Source organism: Musa acuminata, chromosome BXJ3-4, assembly GCF_036884655.1.
Source record: "Musa acuminata AAA Group cultivar baxijiao chromosome BXJ3-4, Cavendish_Baxijiao_AAA, whole genome shotgun sequence".
NCBI classification, from domain to species: domain Eukaryota; kingdom Viridiplantae; phylum Streptophyta; class Magnoliopsida; order Zingiberales; family Musaceae; genus Musa; species Musa acuminata.
The window spans coordinates 43,140,197-43,156,932 of NC_088352.1; the positions used below are offsets into that span (position 1 = coordinate 43,140,197).

The following is a 16,736-nucleotide window of genomic DNA, read 5'->3' on the forward strand; positions in this document are numbered from 1 at the left end:
ATAGAGTGGACGAGTTCGACCCATCTTTCAGCAAAAGATTTCCGGTGTCGAGAAGGACCGCCACGGTGGCGTTCGAGGTTGATATGGTAGAGTTGGAAGACCAGACGGGGACTTTGAAGCTGTTGAGGACGACTAAATTGCCATCATCGGAGAGACGCAACTCTGCACCGGAGGCGTTGGAGACGGGGTTGCCTCTGTTTGCCACCCAAACAACAGTCTGCCCCGGGAGTTTCTTGTACCATATGCCTACGTAGTAGTTGCCGGAGTTACCTGGAGCGAAGAAGCCCAGCTCAAAGTTGCCTTCCTTGGCGATCATCGTCTGGCTTCCAGAGAGAGATTGACCGATAGAAATGGTATCGCTGGCCGAAGAGCGATGGATAGGTTGAGAGAAGAAGAGAAGGGAAAGAAGGACCGGAAGAGAGAAGATGTTGGTGTCCATAGCCAAGTGACGTGCGACGAAAACCCTTTGGTTGCAGAACGCTTAGCTTTATGGACGGTCCCTTAAAGTCTTTCTATCTACCGTGACAGATGTCTAATGCGCATTCAAGAGAGAAAACTATAGCTTACATGTCTTCATCAGCATGCAACATCCAACAAGACATCCAATCACACACCTTGGCAAATGGCTACGGTGGACTCACTTGGCGATCCTTCGTTCTTGTTCTTTGACTGGTTAAAAGATCAATCTTCTAGACTCCGGCCAAGCATTTCTTAAGGCCACGCAGGGTTAAATTAAAGGTCTGAAGTAAAGCCAACTGATGAAGTGCTTATCGTAGATAACGTGATAGACTAAGAACTCTACTACACATTCCTGACGGCTAACTCTTATGAATGCATTATCGTATGGAAAACATTACAAGGAAGATTCTATTTAGCTCTTTCTGGGGCAGGAAATTGAGTCCAGCAGTGTTCGGATGACGTAATCGCATGCATCAACCAACACCTGGCCGTGGTGTGGTGACCTTCTAGTTGGAGTGGATGCGTAGTGTTCCTTAAATTCGGTCGTCCATGGACGGGATTCCATCACGCTCACCATGTCAATTTAGGTGGTTTCGAATAGTGATGACGATGAAGACGACGACGACAACCGCGATCCTTCTCGGATGCAACAGCATCCTCTGAGTCAACAATGGACGGCAATGACGCTCGCTAGTATTCGTCTTCTTGTGAGAGCTCGACAGCAGATCATGGCGTCGTCATCTGGAAAATGCCGCCAACTCGAAGGAGAGTCGGGGAAGCCTTCTCATACGATCAGAGATAGTTGGGGTTGGATACTGCGTTGACTAAATCACATTTATACATCAACAAAAGCAGCAGCTACTTTGCTCTGCTTCTCCACAAAGGACATCGTGTGTGAATAACTTTCTACTATTACATCCATCTCATCGACCTTCCAACATCGTCATCGATACGTGGTTTGTGGACGAGTCTTGCTTGCTTGTAGATGAATTGGTTTCAGATGAATCTTTTGCAACGATAAAACCTGGTTGTCTTGGCTGCGGTAGGAGAGCACTGTCACCGCCCAACATCTCCACCACCGACGACATCGTTGGTCTGTATTCTGGTCGATCTTGAACGCACAAAAGTCCCACCTTTATACACTTCATGACTTCGGCCACGGGAAGCGACGACGGCCCCATTGACGCATCCGCTAATTCCAGCCCTTTACCTTCATTCCAAAGACTCCATACCTGAAATCGATTACGTAATTAAGGTTCAGAATTATGTATGTATTGAAGTGGAAGCATAATGTAAAAGATGACATTTTGGTGCACTTACATGTGCTAGAAGATTTAGGTGGTGTGAAGATTGATAGACTCCTCTGTTCTTTTTGCCACTTACGATTTCCAGCACCAAAACACCGAAGCTGAAGACGTCAGATTTCACCGAGAAGATTCCGTCCATGGCGTACTCGGGAGACATGTATCCACTGCATTGTTAGGGAAGATTATAAGAGAGCTTCGCAGTACGTGCACCGTGAGATAAGATCTAGAGTTGGCACGTACTACGTCCCGACGACTCTCATGGTTCTTGCGTCTGTTTCGTCCCCTCCAAACATCCTTGCCATGCCAAAGTCCGATATCTTGGGGTTCATATCCTTGTCAAGAAGGATGTTGCTAGCTTTCAGATCCCTGTGAATGATTCTGAATCTAGAATCACGGTGGAGGTACAGAAGGCCTCGAGCAATCCCCACGATGATGTTGTACCGTGTTTGCCAGTCCAACATTGCACCTTTAGTCGTGTCTGATTACAGATTCAGCATCAATCATTCTTCAGCTAAGCGAGCTCAGATTGAAAATGTAAGTAGTGAATGGAAGATTAACTAACCAAACAAGACGGAATCCAAGCTTCCGTGGGGCATGTACTCGTAGATCAGCATCCTCTCCCCTGCTTGAATGCAGCAACCGAGAAGCCGGACAAGGTTACGGTGCTGTAGCTTGGCAATTAGCGTTACCTCGTTCTTGAACTCAGCCAGGCCCTGCGTCGATGTCTCGGATAACCTCTTCACAGCTATCTCTTTTAGCTCCCGCAGCTTACCCTGTAATCATCGCATACAATGGCCAGTTAACTTGACGCACATCGATTGTCAATAGTAGAGAATTTGGCGAAGCTTCACCCTGTTGAGCTCGTTTATACCTTGTATACTGGACCAAAACCGCCCTCACCAAGCTTGTTGTCCGTGGAGAAGTTGCCGGTGGCGTCTGCTATTGTGTCCAAATCATATAGTGGTAGGTCCATGTCCTGTTCGTGCGTTTCTTCGTCAATGTAGCGATCTGTGAAGCAAATTGAACCGGTAAAAAGTATATCTCACAAATTAAGTAGAAGGAGATGACAAGCGTTGATGGTACTTCTTCTCTTCTTCCTTTTCCAAACGAAGCAAGGAACAGAAAGCAGGATAAAGGTTGCCAGAGCAGAGACTACGATGATGATCACGACCACATGATTCCGGTGAGACTGGTTTGATTCAGAGCCTGAAAGATAAACGTCATCTCGTTAAGTAAAAAACAGATCATTTCCTCACGCAGACTACCATGATAAGTGATCGAACGTACCAAGGTCGGCAGCCGCCAGCCTGACATAGATATCTTGTCCTGAACCACTGTCGTACATTTTGATATCGGTGAGCTCCGTCGTCCATATGATGCACCCGCTGCCGCTCCCGGTCCCACTGATGTTGGCGCTGGCATAGGCTTTGCAGGAGCAGTTCCTCCGGCACAAAACCTCGCACTCCTCCAGGCTCATGCTCCTGACCACCATCGACGTCGACGTGTCCGGTATCTTCACGCTGCTGAGTGTGATAAACCCATCGGTCCCGTTCCGGCAGTCCAACGCCGTGTTCCTCACGCATCCATCCGTCCCATCCCTCTGACTCCATCTGCTGGGATTCTTGGGGTGAAACCCCTGCAAGCACTTGCACATCGCGAATTCGTTGGGATAGCAGACGCCGTAGGGGCCGCAGGGCGACAACCTGTAGTCGCACTGGTCCTGGGGCGCGGACCAGAAGACGCTCCACATCTCGCTGTCTTCGTGCCACACGAGGCGCTGCAGGATGCCCGACTGGTTCATGACCAGCCTTGAGACGACCGAGGGGTCGCGCATGTAGAACGAGTACACGATCTCGCGGGCGTCCACCACGAACTTCTTGTCGAACACGTTGCCGGTCATCATCTGTTGGACGCCACCGAACTGGCGGCCGTTCCATGACCCCCCACGCCAGTACGGATGGCTCCTGGACCACAGAAATATTTGGGGATTCCCGTTCTTGTCGATGCCGTTGGCATACACGCCCGGCGCCGGATCGCTGACGCTCGTCCATGCCGTGAGGTTGCGGTTCAGCCCGCTCGTCAGGTTCCACCCGATCTTCATGCCCGGCAGAAGCGTGTCCGTCAGGAAGTCGAAGCTCTGCCAAGCAAAGCTGCTCTGGTCGTCGTCACTGCCCTCCTCCTCCACGACGAAGTTCCCGTTGTCGAGGAGCCGCGCCACTGGGTTCCCAAGGACCAGCGAGCCCGAGGACCAGATGACGGTGGAGTTCTTGCCATCGGTGATCACGAGTGCTCCGTCCGTCTCCAAGGACAGCTTTCCGGAACTGCCGGTGACCGGCCGCTGGCGGTTGGCAACCCACACCACTGTCTGGACCGGGATGCGGTGGTACCATATGCCGATATAGCGGTTGCTGGAACCTGCGGGGCTAAAGAAGCCCAACTCGAAGCTGCCACTAGCGGAAATTAAGGTGGTTCCTCCGTCGTCGACGAGAGGTCGGGCGGGTGTGACAGTGTCGTCTCCAATGGTGGGGGAACAGAGGATAGAAGCAGTGAGAAGGTAGAGAAGCGCCGAGCCCTTCCTCATCCGCCTGGCCATCACCAATCACTAGTCCTAAGTTTCAGACAAATTTTGAAGGCAGCGCTATCCGTCAGACAAATTGGCCATCACCAATCACACTTTGACTTTTCTCTCTTAGATTACCACTCGGTCATTTCAAAATTTTGACTTTCTCTGAGCGACGACTTCAAATTAATTAAAAAATTTAAATCAATCTCTTATCCAATAAAAAAAGTCTCCAACTTCTTTGATCCATCAAATATGAGTCATGACATTGAGATGTTAACTATGAAATTACCTAGACATAGTTGTCGAAGCAATGCATCATTTTTCAATTGAGAAATATATTACGAAAAGAATCTGTTTTATTTATTAAGATAATAAATATTTATATAAATTTTGAGTAATAGATTTTATTTAATTATATATTCAAATCATGCAATTAGATGAAGTACTCAAATTTATGATTGATTCTTAAATCATTAATTGATTTGAGGACACAAGGAATATAAGGATGTCATTATCTTCATGATCTTTTATCATAACCTTCGTAAAATTAAGTTTTTATCAATAATGTCAATCTTACAGCGATGTAATTGAAATATTGTACGAGTGAGAGGTTTTATGAGAGAGTTTATTACTTGAAAGTATATACGTAAAAAACATATAGTTGATATATGATAACTTGATCTTTTACAAGGTGGAAATCGATAACAATGTATTTCATATATGAGTCAAATAATGGATTGGTATTAGGTTGGTGGTATTGACATTATTATAGTATATTATAGGAGTAGATTGGAAAGTGATGTCAAGTTCCTGTAGTCGATTGATGACCTAGTTGAGTTATACAGCAATGTTAGCGATGGTTCAGTATTAAACTTTAGTGGTAGATCTTATAATTATTTTTTATTTCTTGAAACTATAATTGATTGGATTTGCTCTAAAGAAGATAATGTAGACTATGAAGGCATAAAGATGAAGTAATGAATGTTTATGAAAAAAAATCTTATGACCGAGAGCTTTTTAGATACCGCAAGACTCGTTTTATTATAGACCAATGCATAGTGAAAAGCCAATGCATAAATTATGATAATTTGTTGCTGTAAATAAGATATCTAGATATGTAAGAAATAAATACGATAAGAAATTAAGTACTTATTGGTACTATATAAGATCCGTAGTATGAACATCTTTCGTTATCACTGCTTCCAATTATTGATATACTCTTATGTAGAGAAAGATCGCTCCATCAAGAAGCCCCCTTCACTTTAGTTTTGCTATTCTCCTATTACCACAACCCTTCAATGCAATAGCAATCAACAATATAGGCAGCTCAAACTCTCACATAACATGTTTATCAAAATATCTACTCATTCCCTTTGAAACTATTAGTTTCCTCCACCCACCATCATGCATCACTTTCGTAACATTTTGACATAACATCAAAATACACGTTTTCCATTTACTTGTTCATTTGTTGTTATATGTCTAGAATGATCAATATTTTCATCTTTCTTCCATAACCTGACTTTGTTTTTAGGTAAACCACGCCAAATTCTAAATAGTTTACTGGAATAAAGCGAAAGGTTTATTTAATTAATGGGGACCTCCATAGGTAATCTAGGAAAAGAGGATAAATTTTGCCGAGTACAAGAAGATAAAAAATACTAGTGATTGCATAACATATCTGTAGTTAATTTATTTAAGTAATATAATTTGAAGGTTATAGAGAGTCGTTAAATGTGTAATGGCAACATTAGATGAATTATTTGTGCCAAGATGAAACTTAGTCAAATTGTTCTCAATCTTTCCAAGACAATCATTAGACTAAACGACACACCATTAGGGCTTGAGGACATTTGTTGAAGCATCGTGACCGTCGATTCTAAGTAGACGTGATGGTGGACGCATCACTTCAAGCTGGCATGTGTTGACACGACGGGGTCAGCCGCCTTCGTCTTCGGCGTCGGTTAACCGATGACTTTTTCTTATCAGGTTAAAATACTGTGTTCAAATCCAAGGATCAACATTTGATTCTTCATTGTCTTCTAAAGAATCCATCCTCAATTGAGACTCAACCACTACGGATTGATCTCCTTCTAGCGGGGAGGGAGCAGAAGAAGAAGAAGAAGAAGACAGAATTTTCTGAAGGCAAAGACCAAATTCTATAAAGCAGCCAGAAGAGAAGGCGATAAAAAATTTTACGAACTCCACAATGAGGTAGGAACTCCATGATTGTCACTATTTTAACAGTTTTTCATCGTCAAGCTAAACAAAGTACTTCAATGACGTCTTGATATGTTCCAACCGCTTAATTAAGGTGGGTGGGTCGAATGGAGGCAGGAAGAAGTCTTGATATGTTTCGATTATTATATTCACCATAAACTATTCTCTAATTCCCATGACTCCGAACTCATAGAGCTTTTGCATTCTTCGGATTAGTCTTCACATCAATCCCAAGCCAAAACCAAAATGCTTAGTGTACACAAACGTTTTCTGACCCTCGCATACGCTTTCCAGCTCACTATCATCGGCCTTCCAACATCGTCGTCATCGATACGTGGTTTGTGGACGAGTCTTGCTTGCTCGTAGATGAATCGGTTTCAGATGTAATGATAAAAGATGGTTGTCTTGGTTGCGGTAGGAGAACACTGTCACCGCCCAACATCACCACCACCGACGACATCGTTGGTCTGTCTTCTGGTCGCGCTTGAACGCACAAAAGTCCCACTTTTATACACCTCATGACTTCTGCCACGGAAAGCGACGACTGCCCCATTGACCCATCCGCTAATTCCAACCCTTTACCTTCGTTCCAAAGACTCCATATCTGAAATCGATTTCGTAATTAAGGTTCAGAATTATGTATGCATTGAAGTGGAAGTATAATGTAAAAGATGACATTTCGGTGCACTTACATGTGCTAGAAGATTGATTGACTCCTCTGTTCTTTTTGCCACTTAAGATTTCCAGCACCAAAACACCGAAGCTGAAGACGTCAGATTTCACCGAGAAGATTCCGTCCATGGCGTACACGGGAGACATGTATCCGCTGCATTGTTAGGGAAGATGATAAGAGAGATTCGCATTACGTGCACCTTGAGGTAAGATCTAGAGTTGGCACGTACTACGTCCCGACGACTCTCCTGGTTCTTGCGTCTGTTTCGTCCCCTCCAAACATCCTTGCCATGCCAAAGTCCGATATCTTGGGGTTCATATCCTTGTCAAGAAGGATGTTGCTAGCTTTCAGATCCCTGTGAATGATTCTGAATCTAGAATCATGGTGGAGGTACAGAAGGCCTCGAGCAATCCCCACGATGATGTTGTACCGTATTTTCCAGTCCAACAATGCACCTTTAGCCTTGTCTGATTACAGATTCAGAATTATTCATTCTTCAGCTGAGAGAGGTCCGATTGAAAGAGGAAGTAGTGAATGGAAGATTAACTAGATAAAAGTGTTTTCTTGATAAGATTAATTTAAATAATTATAATTCAATAAATAAAAATTAGATTAAAATAAATAGATGAGGATAAAATGATTTATTGGGATATAGTAGATTTTTTTATCATTTAAAAAATTTATATTCTATCTTTTGGCTAATATAAATAGGTATTCTTCCATCAATCTATATAAATAGGTATTCTTCAATTTCTTTTACTGTTTTCTTCTCCTACTACCTAAAGTTCCGTAAAAAAAAAACCAATAAGTGTGATTTCCAAGCTTGGTTTGAAAAAAAGATTAATAGGAGTATGTGATTTAAAAAAAAATCAGTATATTAAAAAAAATAAAAATGACAAGTATTGGAGTAAGTGTCCATAATCAATTTCTTCCTATCATCAAAGGTAAAATTTATTATTTTTGGATTATTAAAATGAAAACTTTATTTATTTCATAATTATTATAAAATTTGATAAAAAAATTTCTTGAGTATGATTTACAAGATCCTAATATTACTGAAGATCAAAAAGATCAAATGAATGAAAATATATAGAAAGATGTAAGAGCCTTCTATATACTACGTAAGTTCTTATTTCCTTGAATCTTGATGAAGGTTGAAAAATATTAAAAAGTGTGCTTAAGGCACCAATGATCTTATGCTCAAGGCGGGAGACAAAATTGATCAAATGAGAGACAAAGTAACTTTAATAAGTAGTTCGGCAACTCTTATTCATACATCTATACAAAAAAGCTAAATTCATCATCATATGATCAATTATGAAATCATTGAATTACAAATTCTCTTATATATCCTATCATATAAATCATAAAGTAATTATGTATTTTTCTCTCACATAGATATAAAATTAAAAATTTATAAAATATTTATAAAATAATCAAACATAATTATTAGAAATTTTTTTTCTTCGTGATAGATACTCTTTCGTTTATTGAGATTTAGTTTCCTCCTAATACATTTGCTCTACGAACATGCAACAACGTGGAACATAAGATTTATATCGAGCATCTTATAAAACCACTATCAAAACCTTTTCCTTTTCATTGGGAAGATTGATCCAAAGGGAAGGGATGAGGAGGACTAAGATCAACACGCTACGTAGATTGATCCAAGTGCGTGACACGTCATTTATCAATGAGTAGTATGTTTCCCTTCGCGGGCACAAAACCCACGAAGCTTAATATGGTGGTGGAGAATATGTGAATTAGGAGAGGACATTTGTGGGGGAGGCACAAAGCTATTATAATTGTTTGTTTCTTCTTCCGTCTCATCAGCCTTATCTTAGTCACTAGCTTTAAGGATAAGTAAGAGGTGAGAGCAATGCTGATGATGTTGGAGGAGGAAATAAGAAGATGAGATGTTGGCTAAACTGTGGCCGGTGCCATATAATGTGAAACAGATCAAAGTGCGGGTGTTCTATATATCACACTGCACGCCATGGCGAAGATGCATGCGTGTCTTGGAGGACCCGTACGTGTGGCCCTCACATGCACAGCCGTGCATTGTGCTCGACGACTTTGAAACTATGAGAATGTCAACGGGAGATCACAGGGATTTATCATCCGAGGTCAACAGTTCAAAATAATAATGGAAGCATTTGGCAATTTCTTGGCCTTTTCTGATGACAGAGTTGTGAAAGAAAGAAAATTTGGAACAGGGGGAAGAGAAGGAAGAGAAGAACAAAAAAGAGAAGAGACGGGAGACGATAGAGAGAGAAGAAGCAAGGAAAAAAAGAGAGAGAGAGAGAGAGAGAGAGAGAGACAGAGAGAGGTTTGAGAAATAGAAGAGAAGAGAAAAAGATGAAAAAGAAAAGAAAATAAACAATTAGAGAAAATATATAGAGGATTCGATTAGGTATAAGATGAATTCAGTTAAGTTCAGAAAAAATATATTAGATTTGCATTTTGGATTACCGATTGATGAATCCTGATATTCTTATTTAATTTGATATTTAAATCGTGAATAAAATTAAAAAAAAAATGATAGATGATGAAAAAATAAGAACATAAAACAAAATTATATGCTTGTGTCGTTGTTATGTAACTCGGGTAAGTATCTAATTTGGGTAAGTATTAATACATATGTTTGGAATCAATAAATGCTTTATGCTTGACGTGGTTTACAAATCTTTGTTATTTAAAATTATTGCAAAGGAATTTAACTTTTTATAATTTGAGAAAGTATATAAATTGAACTGCTATTTATTATTTTATAAATTTTTAGATTATATATATGTGTGTGTGTGTGTGTGTGTATTTCTAATATTATATGATTGCATCAGTTTTGAAATAATATTAAAAAAATTAAACTTTATTTTAAAAAATAATTGATATAATATTTTTTTATTTTTTGTGACATGATAGTTGTCTAACTAGCATGATTATAATCTGGACCCTGCTTATAGGGTTTATACATTAGAATATATGTTAGGAACTAATTTCTTTTAGACCTTACCAATATGTTACCTATATCATGCGAGTTAAGCATAATTCTAAGCACTATTTCATTATCGTAGCTATTGATTTTACTATGACTTCTATTCTAATAATATGTATACCCTAACTATATTTATGTTTATAAACTATTAACTACATTTATATAAATTATAGTCTTTGTAATGTAATATTTTATGCTTTGATATATGACAATAGCTATACATATATATTTTATTATAAAAATATATTTACTTGTGTCTCAATCAGAAAAGTATCATAAGTATTTTATGTGATTTAAAATATATGTATGTCATTCTGAAAAGTATTTATGCATTTTATTTCAACAAGTTACGGTTCTAAAATGCTTATGATTCTAAAATACATATAAAATTTAAGGTTTTTTATAAATTATATGGGCATAAAGAAAATATTTGATATCAATACATATTTTAAAAACATATAAAGAGTTTATATGTTTTTAAAAATACATATTTATGATAAATTTTGATTGGTATGCGAATAACGATGTTTACTAAGTCGTAATTGCTCATATCATTTATCTCTCAATTTTTTAGAGCTATACAGAAAATGCATAATGGATCAATTATTGACTAAATTATATAATTAATTTATTAAATAAATTACGAATATTTTATGGGTGAAGTAATTATGATTGGCTTATGTGATAAATGGTCTGAAAAAGATTTTATTATGGTTTTGGCCTTTCACCTATAGGATTATAGTGTTGTAATATTCCTGACTTTTCCATTGGCCGTGGCATTACAATTCCAAGGACTTTCAACATTAAGGAGTCTATTCGTCTAATTTGATATATATTTTCGATGTTAAAGTATGATTTGACATGCCAATTAACATTCAAGTTATTGTCATATATATATATATATATATATATATATATATATATATATATATATATATATATGAGATTTGTATAGTCATTAGTGATGAAATTTTGAATGAGATTAATGATTTTTTAATTTAATCTATATTAAAAGTAGATAAAAATTGATTTATAAGGATTTGATAAGTATAATATCATTAATTTTAATTTAAATAATCTAAGCTAGTGATTTACACTTAAACATCTTTCCTTACAAAGTTTAATGAATGTGCTATTCCTAACCATTGCTTAAAAATAATAATCATATAAAAGTAATGGGTATTATAATATATCACCAACATAATTACTGATAAAAAAATAAATATCACAAAAAAACAATGACACAAAGGAGTTAATAATTATTTAGCTCGTCAAATTCCTAGCGTTTTCTTACCATAGATAATTGTAAAGAAAAATGTTAAAACTATCATGGTCGAAATCAGAAACCAAAATCTTAAACAAAATATTTTTAGAAACAGGTTTGCTTGACGATGAGACGATTGTAATCAAGAAACAGGCCTGCTTATCTATAAGTTTTGTTTATAAAAATAATTTGATATATATCTTGGATGTTGAATTGATGTCAATTAGTATTTAAGTGATTTTCACACACACACACACACACACACACACACACACACACATATATATATATATATATATATATATATATATATATATATATATATATATATATATATCTATCTATGAGTCTTGTATAATTATTGATGATGATGAAATCATTGAATGAGATTATTGATTTACTGTGATCATCAGATAGATTTATACATATTTGATGTGTATATTATTAATAATTTTAATTTTAATATTATAAGTCAACGATTCAGACTAAACAAAGTTACTACAGTAGCTCCAGATGATATGTCTTAGGTCAAGTTCGGACCGAAATGCAGTAAGATATCAGAAATCCACAGCTTGATTGAGGCCTTGAATAATTTGACATGACAAACTTTAGGTTGAAAATTGCTGGTTATTTCAACCATATCTTTCATCCCAATTTGATACGAAGAGAAAGAGAGAGAGAGAGAGAGAGAGATGGAACTCAGATAGGGATAACTCTGTCTCTCTCTGTATATAGTTTGATAAATGGACAAACATTTAATTAGGTCTATAACGATTGGAATGGAAGAGTACAGCATAAAGCTTACCATAAAAGGTGTTCGTCTTTAACCATGAAGCTTCTTCAGCTTGAGAACTAGTGTTGGTCTGTAGTAGGTCATCTTCCATGGAGGGGTACGGAATCCTCGGACGTATCGGTGGCTACGGAGGTCGATGGGTCGGTGGAGGGCAACTGGTACGCGATCTTGCCCTCCTCTTCCATTAGAATCTTCAGTCCCAGCGGCAGCGGCGGCTTGTTCACCTCCAAGCTTCCCTCCAGAATCTGCACGACCTGCCCCATCGTAGGCCTCTGCGACTCCGCGTCTTGAATGCACCAGCAGGCGACTCTACACACTCTGGTTAGTTCTTCCTCATCAGGAGGAGCTTCTTCCAGTCTGGAGTCCAGCAAGCTCAGTGTGTTCTCCTCCGTGATCTGCTTCGCGGCCCAGTAAGGATAGAATGCTGCGCCGCTATCCCCATCAGAGTGCGACGAGTTCCGCTTTCCCGACACCAGTTCGAGGACCATCATGCCGAAGCTGTAAACGTCAACCTTGGGGGTGATGGGTAGGCCTGAGAGCCACTCCGGCGCGAGGTAGCCTACGGTTCCGCGCATGGTGGTCAGCACCCGACTGAAGTCGCGCCCCATCAGCTTCGCCATGCCGAAGTCTGCTACTTTGGGGCAGAAGTTTGCGTCGAGAAGTATGTTGTCCGGCTTCACGTCGCAGTGGATGATGCGCTCCCTGCAGCTCTCATGGAGGTAGGCCAATCCCCTTGCGATCCCGAGAAGTAGTTGGTACCTCTGCTTCCAGCCTAGAACCGCAGTGTTGTCTCCCGAGAGATACGAGTCCAAAGAACCGCCGGGCATGTACTCGTAGACCAGAAGCCTTTCGTCTCTGTCACAGCAGAAGCCACGAAGACGAACAAGATTGACGTGCTGAACCGCACCCAGTGTGCTCACTTCGGCTCGGAATTGCTTCTCGCCCTGCCTGAGCCCTTCGAGCTTCTTCACGGCTACCGCGGCCGAATCCGGCAGAGTACCTTTGTAGACAGCGCCAAAGCCTCCACCTCCCAGCTTCTCAGAGAAATTCTTGGTGGCACGCTGCAAATCGCTGTATGGAAATGGGACCAAAGAAGCATCTGCTTGCTTTGACCTTTGGGTTATTTTCCTTCTTCGACGAGCCCAAATTAGGACGAAGACGACGAAAAAAGAGATGACGACTCCTCCAGCAGCTATTCCTATAACGATTCCTGTAGTCAGCTTATGAGAACTACCGCTCGAACTGGGGAGATCGGTGGAGGCAAGGCGGATGTAAAGAGGACCGCCACCCTCGCTGTCACCGTCATCAAGCTGCCGAAGGTTCCGAAGAGCCCCGCTCCAAATCGAGCATCCATTTTGGAAGGAGTATGCGGTGCACGAGCAGTTGCTGAAGCAAGCTGCTTTGCATTCTTTATCACTTCCAGCCGTCAATCTCCTTGGGTTGGCAGGCAATCCCACGTTGGGCATCAACAGAAATCCATCTTTCTCTCCGTTGTCCGAGGTTCGATTCCCGCACTGTAATCCAGTTCTTCTTTTACATCCTGAGTTCCAGTCATTTAGCTGCCACTCATGGATCGAAGTCGGCACAAATCCAACCAGACACTGGCAGAGTTGGGAGCTCTTCTGGTTGCAGATACCAAAGGGCCCGCAGAGAGAATAGACATCGCAGTGAGCTACTGGTTGCGTGAAGACTGTCTGCCATTCCTGGGTCGTGTTGAGCCAGAACCACTGCATGCCCTGCCCGGCGGAGTCGATCACGAAGCGAGTTATGAAAGCACTATCGGTGATCGTGTACGTAGCGAACTTCCGGTCACGATTGTCGACGAAGGTGAAGTTGAACACAGTGCTTTCTTTGGTTGCAGGGACTCCGGTGAAGTACTGGCCGTTCCAGAGCCCGCCACTCCAATAGATTTCAGATCTATTCCACAGGAGAACATACTGGTTGGAGCCGTCAGGGTCCATGCTATGAGCGAAAGGCCCGGGCGCAGGGTTCTCCGGGTTCTCCCACGAGGTGATTCTCTGGTACTCCCCTGTGATCTTGTTCACTCCAAGCCATCCACCTGGCATCCATGTGTCGGTGGGATGATCGAAGCTCTGCCAGAGTAGAGTGGACGAGTTCGACCCATCTTTCAGCACAAGATTTCCGGTGTCGAGAAGGACCGCCACGCTGGCGTTCGAGGTTGATATGGTGGAGTTGGAAGACCAGACGGGGACTTTGAAGCTGTTGAGGACGACTAAATTGCCATCATCGGAGAGACGCAACTCTGCACCGGAGGCGTTGGAGACGGGGTTGCCTCTGTTTGCCACCCAAACAACAGTTTGCCCCGGGAGTTTCTTGTACCATATGCCTATGTAGGAGTTGCCGGAGTTACCTGGAGTGAAGAAACCAAGCTCAAAGTTGCCTTCCTTGGCGATCATCGTCTGGCTTCCAGAGAGAGATTGACCGATAGAAATGGTATCACTTGCCGAAGAGCGATGGATAGGTTGAGAGAAGAAGAGAAGGGAAAGAAGAAGAAGGACCGGAAGAGAGAAGACGTTGGTGTCCATAGCCAAGTGACGTGCGACGAAAACCATTTGGTTGCAGAATGCTTAGCTTTATGGAAGGTCCCTTAAATTCTGTCTACCGACCGTGACAGATGTCTAATGCGCATTGAAGAGAGAAAACTATAGCTGACATGTCTTCATCAGCGTGCAACATCCACCAAGACATCCATTCACACACCTTGGCAAATGGCTACTGTGGACTCACTTGGCGATCCTTCGTTCTTGTTCTTTGACTGGTTAAAAGTAGACTCCGGCCAAGCATTTCTTAAAGCCACGCAGGGTTAAATTAAAGGTCTGAAGTAAAGCCAACTAATGGAGTGCTTATCGTAGATAACGTGATGGACTCAACACTCTACTACACATTCTTGGAGGCTAACTCTTATGAATCCATTATCGTCTGGAAAACATTACAAGGAAGCTTTCTTTCGTTCAAGTCGAAGTCAACTGATTGGATATGCGATCAGTAAAAACAGTCAACACAGTGGATTCTGTTTAGCTCTTTCTGGGGCACGAAATGGAGTCGAGCAATGTTCGGATGACGTAATCGCATGCATCAACTAACGCCTGGCCGTGGGGTGACCTTCTAGATGGAGTGGATGCGTAGTGTTCCTTCAAGTCGGTCGTCCATGGACGGGATTCCATCACGCTCACCATGTCAATTTAGGTGGTTTGGAATAGTGATGACGACGACGACGACGACGACGACGACCTCGTTCCTTCTCGGATGCAACAGCATCCTCTGAGTCAACATTGGAGGGTTATGACGCTCGCTAGTATTCATCTTCTTGTGCAGAAAACTGAGAGCTTGACAGCCGATCATGGCGTCGTCATCTGCAACAACATGTCACCAACTCCAAAGAGAGTCTGGGAAGCCTTCTCATATGGCAGGAGATAGTTGGGGTTGGATATTGCGTTGGCTAAATCACATTCATACATCAACAAAAGCAGCAGCTACTTTGCTCTGCTTCTCCGCCAAGGTCATCGTGCACTCGGGAGTGTGTGAGTAAGTTTCTACCCTTACATCCATCTCATCGACCTTCCAACATCGTCATCGATACGTGGTTTGTGGACGAGTCTTGCTTTCTTGTAGATGAATTGGTTTCAGATGGATCTTTTGCAACGATAAAACCTGGTTGTCTTGGTTGCGGTAGGAGATCACTGTCACCGCCCTACATCACCACCACCGAAGACATCGTTGGTCTGTCTTCTGGTCGATCCTGAACGCACAGAAGTCCCACTTTTATACACTTCATGACTTCGGTCACGGGAAGCGACGACTGCCCCATTGACGCATCCGCTAATTCCAACCCTTTACCTTCATTCCAAAGACTCCATATCTGAAATCGATTTCGTATTTAAGGTTCAGAATTATGTATGCATTGAAGTGGACGTATAATGTAAAAGATGACATTTTGGTGCCCTTACATGTGCTAGAAGATTTAGGTGGTGTGAAGATTGATAGACTCCTCTGTTCTTTCTGCCACTTACGATTTCCAGCACCAAAACACCGAAGCTGAAGACGTCAGATTTGACCGAGAAGATTCCGTCCATGGCGTACTCGGGAGACATGTATCCACTGCATTGTTAGGGAAGCTGATAAGAGAGATTCGCATTATGTGCAGCTTGAGGTAAGATGTAGAGTTGGCACATACTACGTCCCGACGACTCTCCTGGTTCTTGCGTCTGTTACGTCCCCTCCAAACATCCTTGCCATGCCAAAGTCCGATATCTTGGGGTTCAGATCCTTGTCAAGAAGGATGTTGATAGATTTCAGATCCCTGTGAATGATTCTGAATCTAGAATCATGGTGGAGGCACAGAAGGCCTCGAGCAATCCCCACGATGATGTTTTACCGTGTTTGCCAGTCCAACAATGCACCTTTATCCTTGTCTCAGCATCATTCATTCTTTAGCTGAGAG

The 16,736-nt window shown here is 41.5% G+C and overlaps 2 protein-coding genes across 2 annotated transcripts; both read right to left on the reverse strand.

Annotated features, from left to right (window-relative positions):
• Positions 1-1,382: 1,382 nt before the first annotated feature.
• LOC135636441 (uncharacterized) lies at positions 1,383-14,831 on the reverse strand. Its single transcript, XM_065148129.1, has 11 exons — positions 12,357-14,831; positions 7,452-7,689; positions 7,242-7,375; positions 7,132-7,153; positions 3,054-4,366; positions 2,850-2,972; positions 2,638-2,774; positions 2,329-2,539; positions 2,007-2,244; positions 1,780-1,930; positions 1,383-1,691 (listed from the first exon to the last, which is right to left on the reverse strand). Exons 1-11 carry the CDS (start codon positions 14,818-14,820, stop codon positions 1,383-1,385), a joined length of 5,340 nt encoding a protein of 1,779 aa, XP_065004201.1. The 5' UTR covers positions 14,821-14,831.
• Positions 14,832-15,646: 815 nt separating this feature from the next.
• Positions 15,647-16,386, reverse strand: LOC135634842 (receptor-like serine/threonine-protein kinase SD1-6). The gene is made up of 2 exons (XM_065145507.1): positions 16,243-16,386; positions 15,647-16,154 (listed from the first exon to the last, which is right to left on the reverse strand). The coding sequence occupies exons 1-2, from the start codon at positions 16,384-16,386 to the stop codon at positions 15,987-15,989; spliced, it is 312 nt and encodes a 103-aa protein (XP_065001579.1). The 3' UTR covers positions 15,647-15,986.
• Between the last annotated feature and the right edge of the window lie 350 nt (positions 16,387-16,736).

Coding starts and splice junctions, on each gene's coding strand:
- LOC135634842 (XM_065145507.1), bottom strand. CDS start 16,386: ATGTCTCCCGAGTACGCCATGGACGGAATCTTCTCGGTCAAATCTGAC. Junction 16,155..16,242: donor ACCTAAATCTTCTAGCACAT/GTAAGGGCACCA, acceptor AATCGATTTCAG/ATATGGAGTCTTTGGAATGA.
- LOC135636441 (XM_065148129.1), bottom strand. CDS start 14,820: ATGGACACCAACGTCTTCTCTCTTCCGGTCCTTCTTCTTCTTTCCCTT. Junction 4,367..7,131: donor ATGGAGTCTTTGGAACGAAG/GTAAAGGGTTGG, acceptor TTAGGACTAGTG/ATTGGTGATGGCCAGGCGGA. Junction 2,973..3,053: donor GCTGGCGGCTGCCGACCTTG/GTACGTTCGATC, acceptor TTTATCTTTCAG/GCTCTGAATCAAACCAGTCT.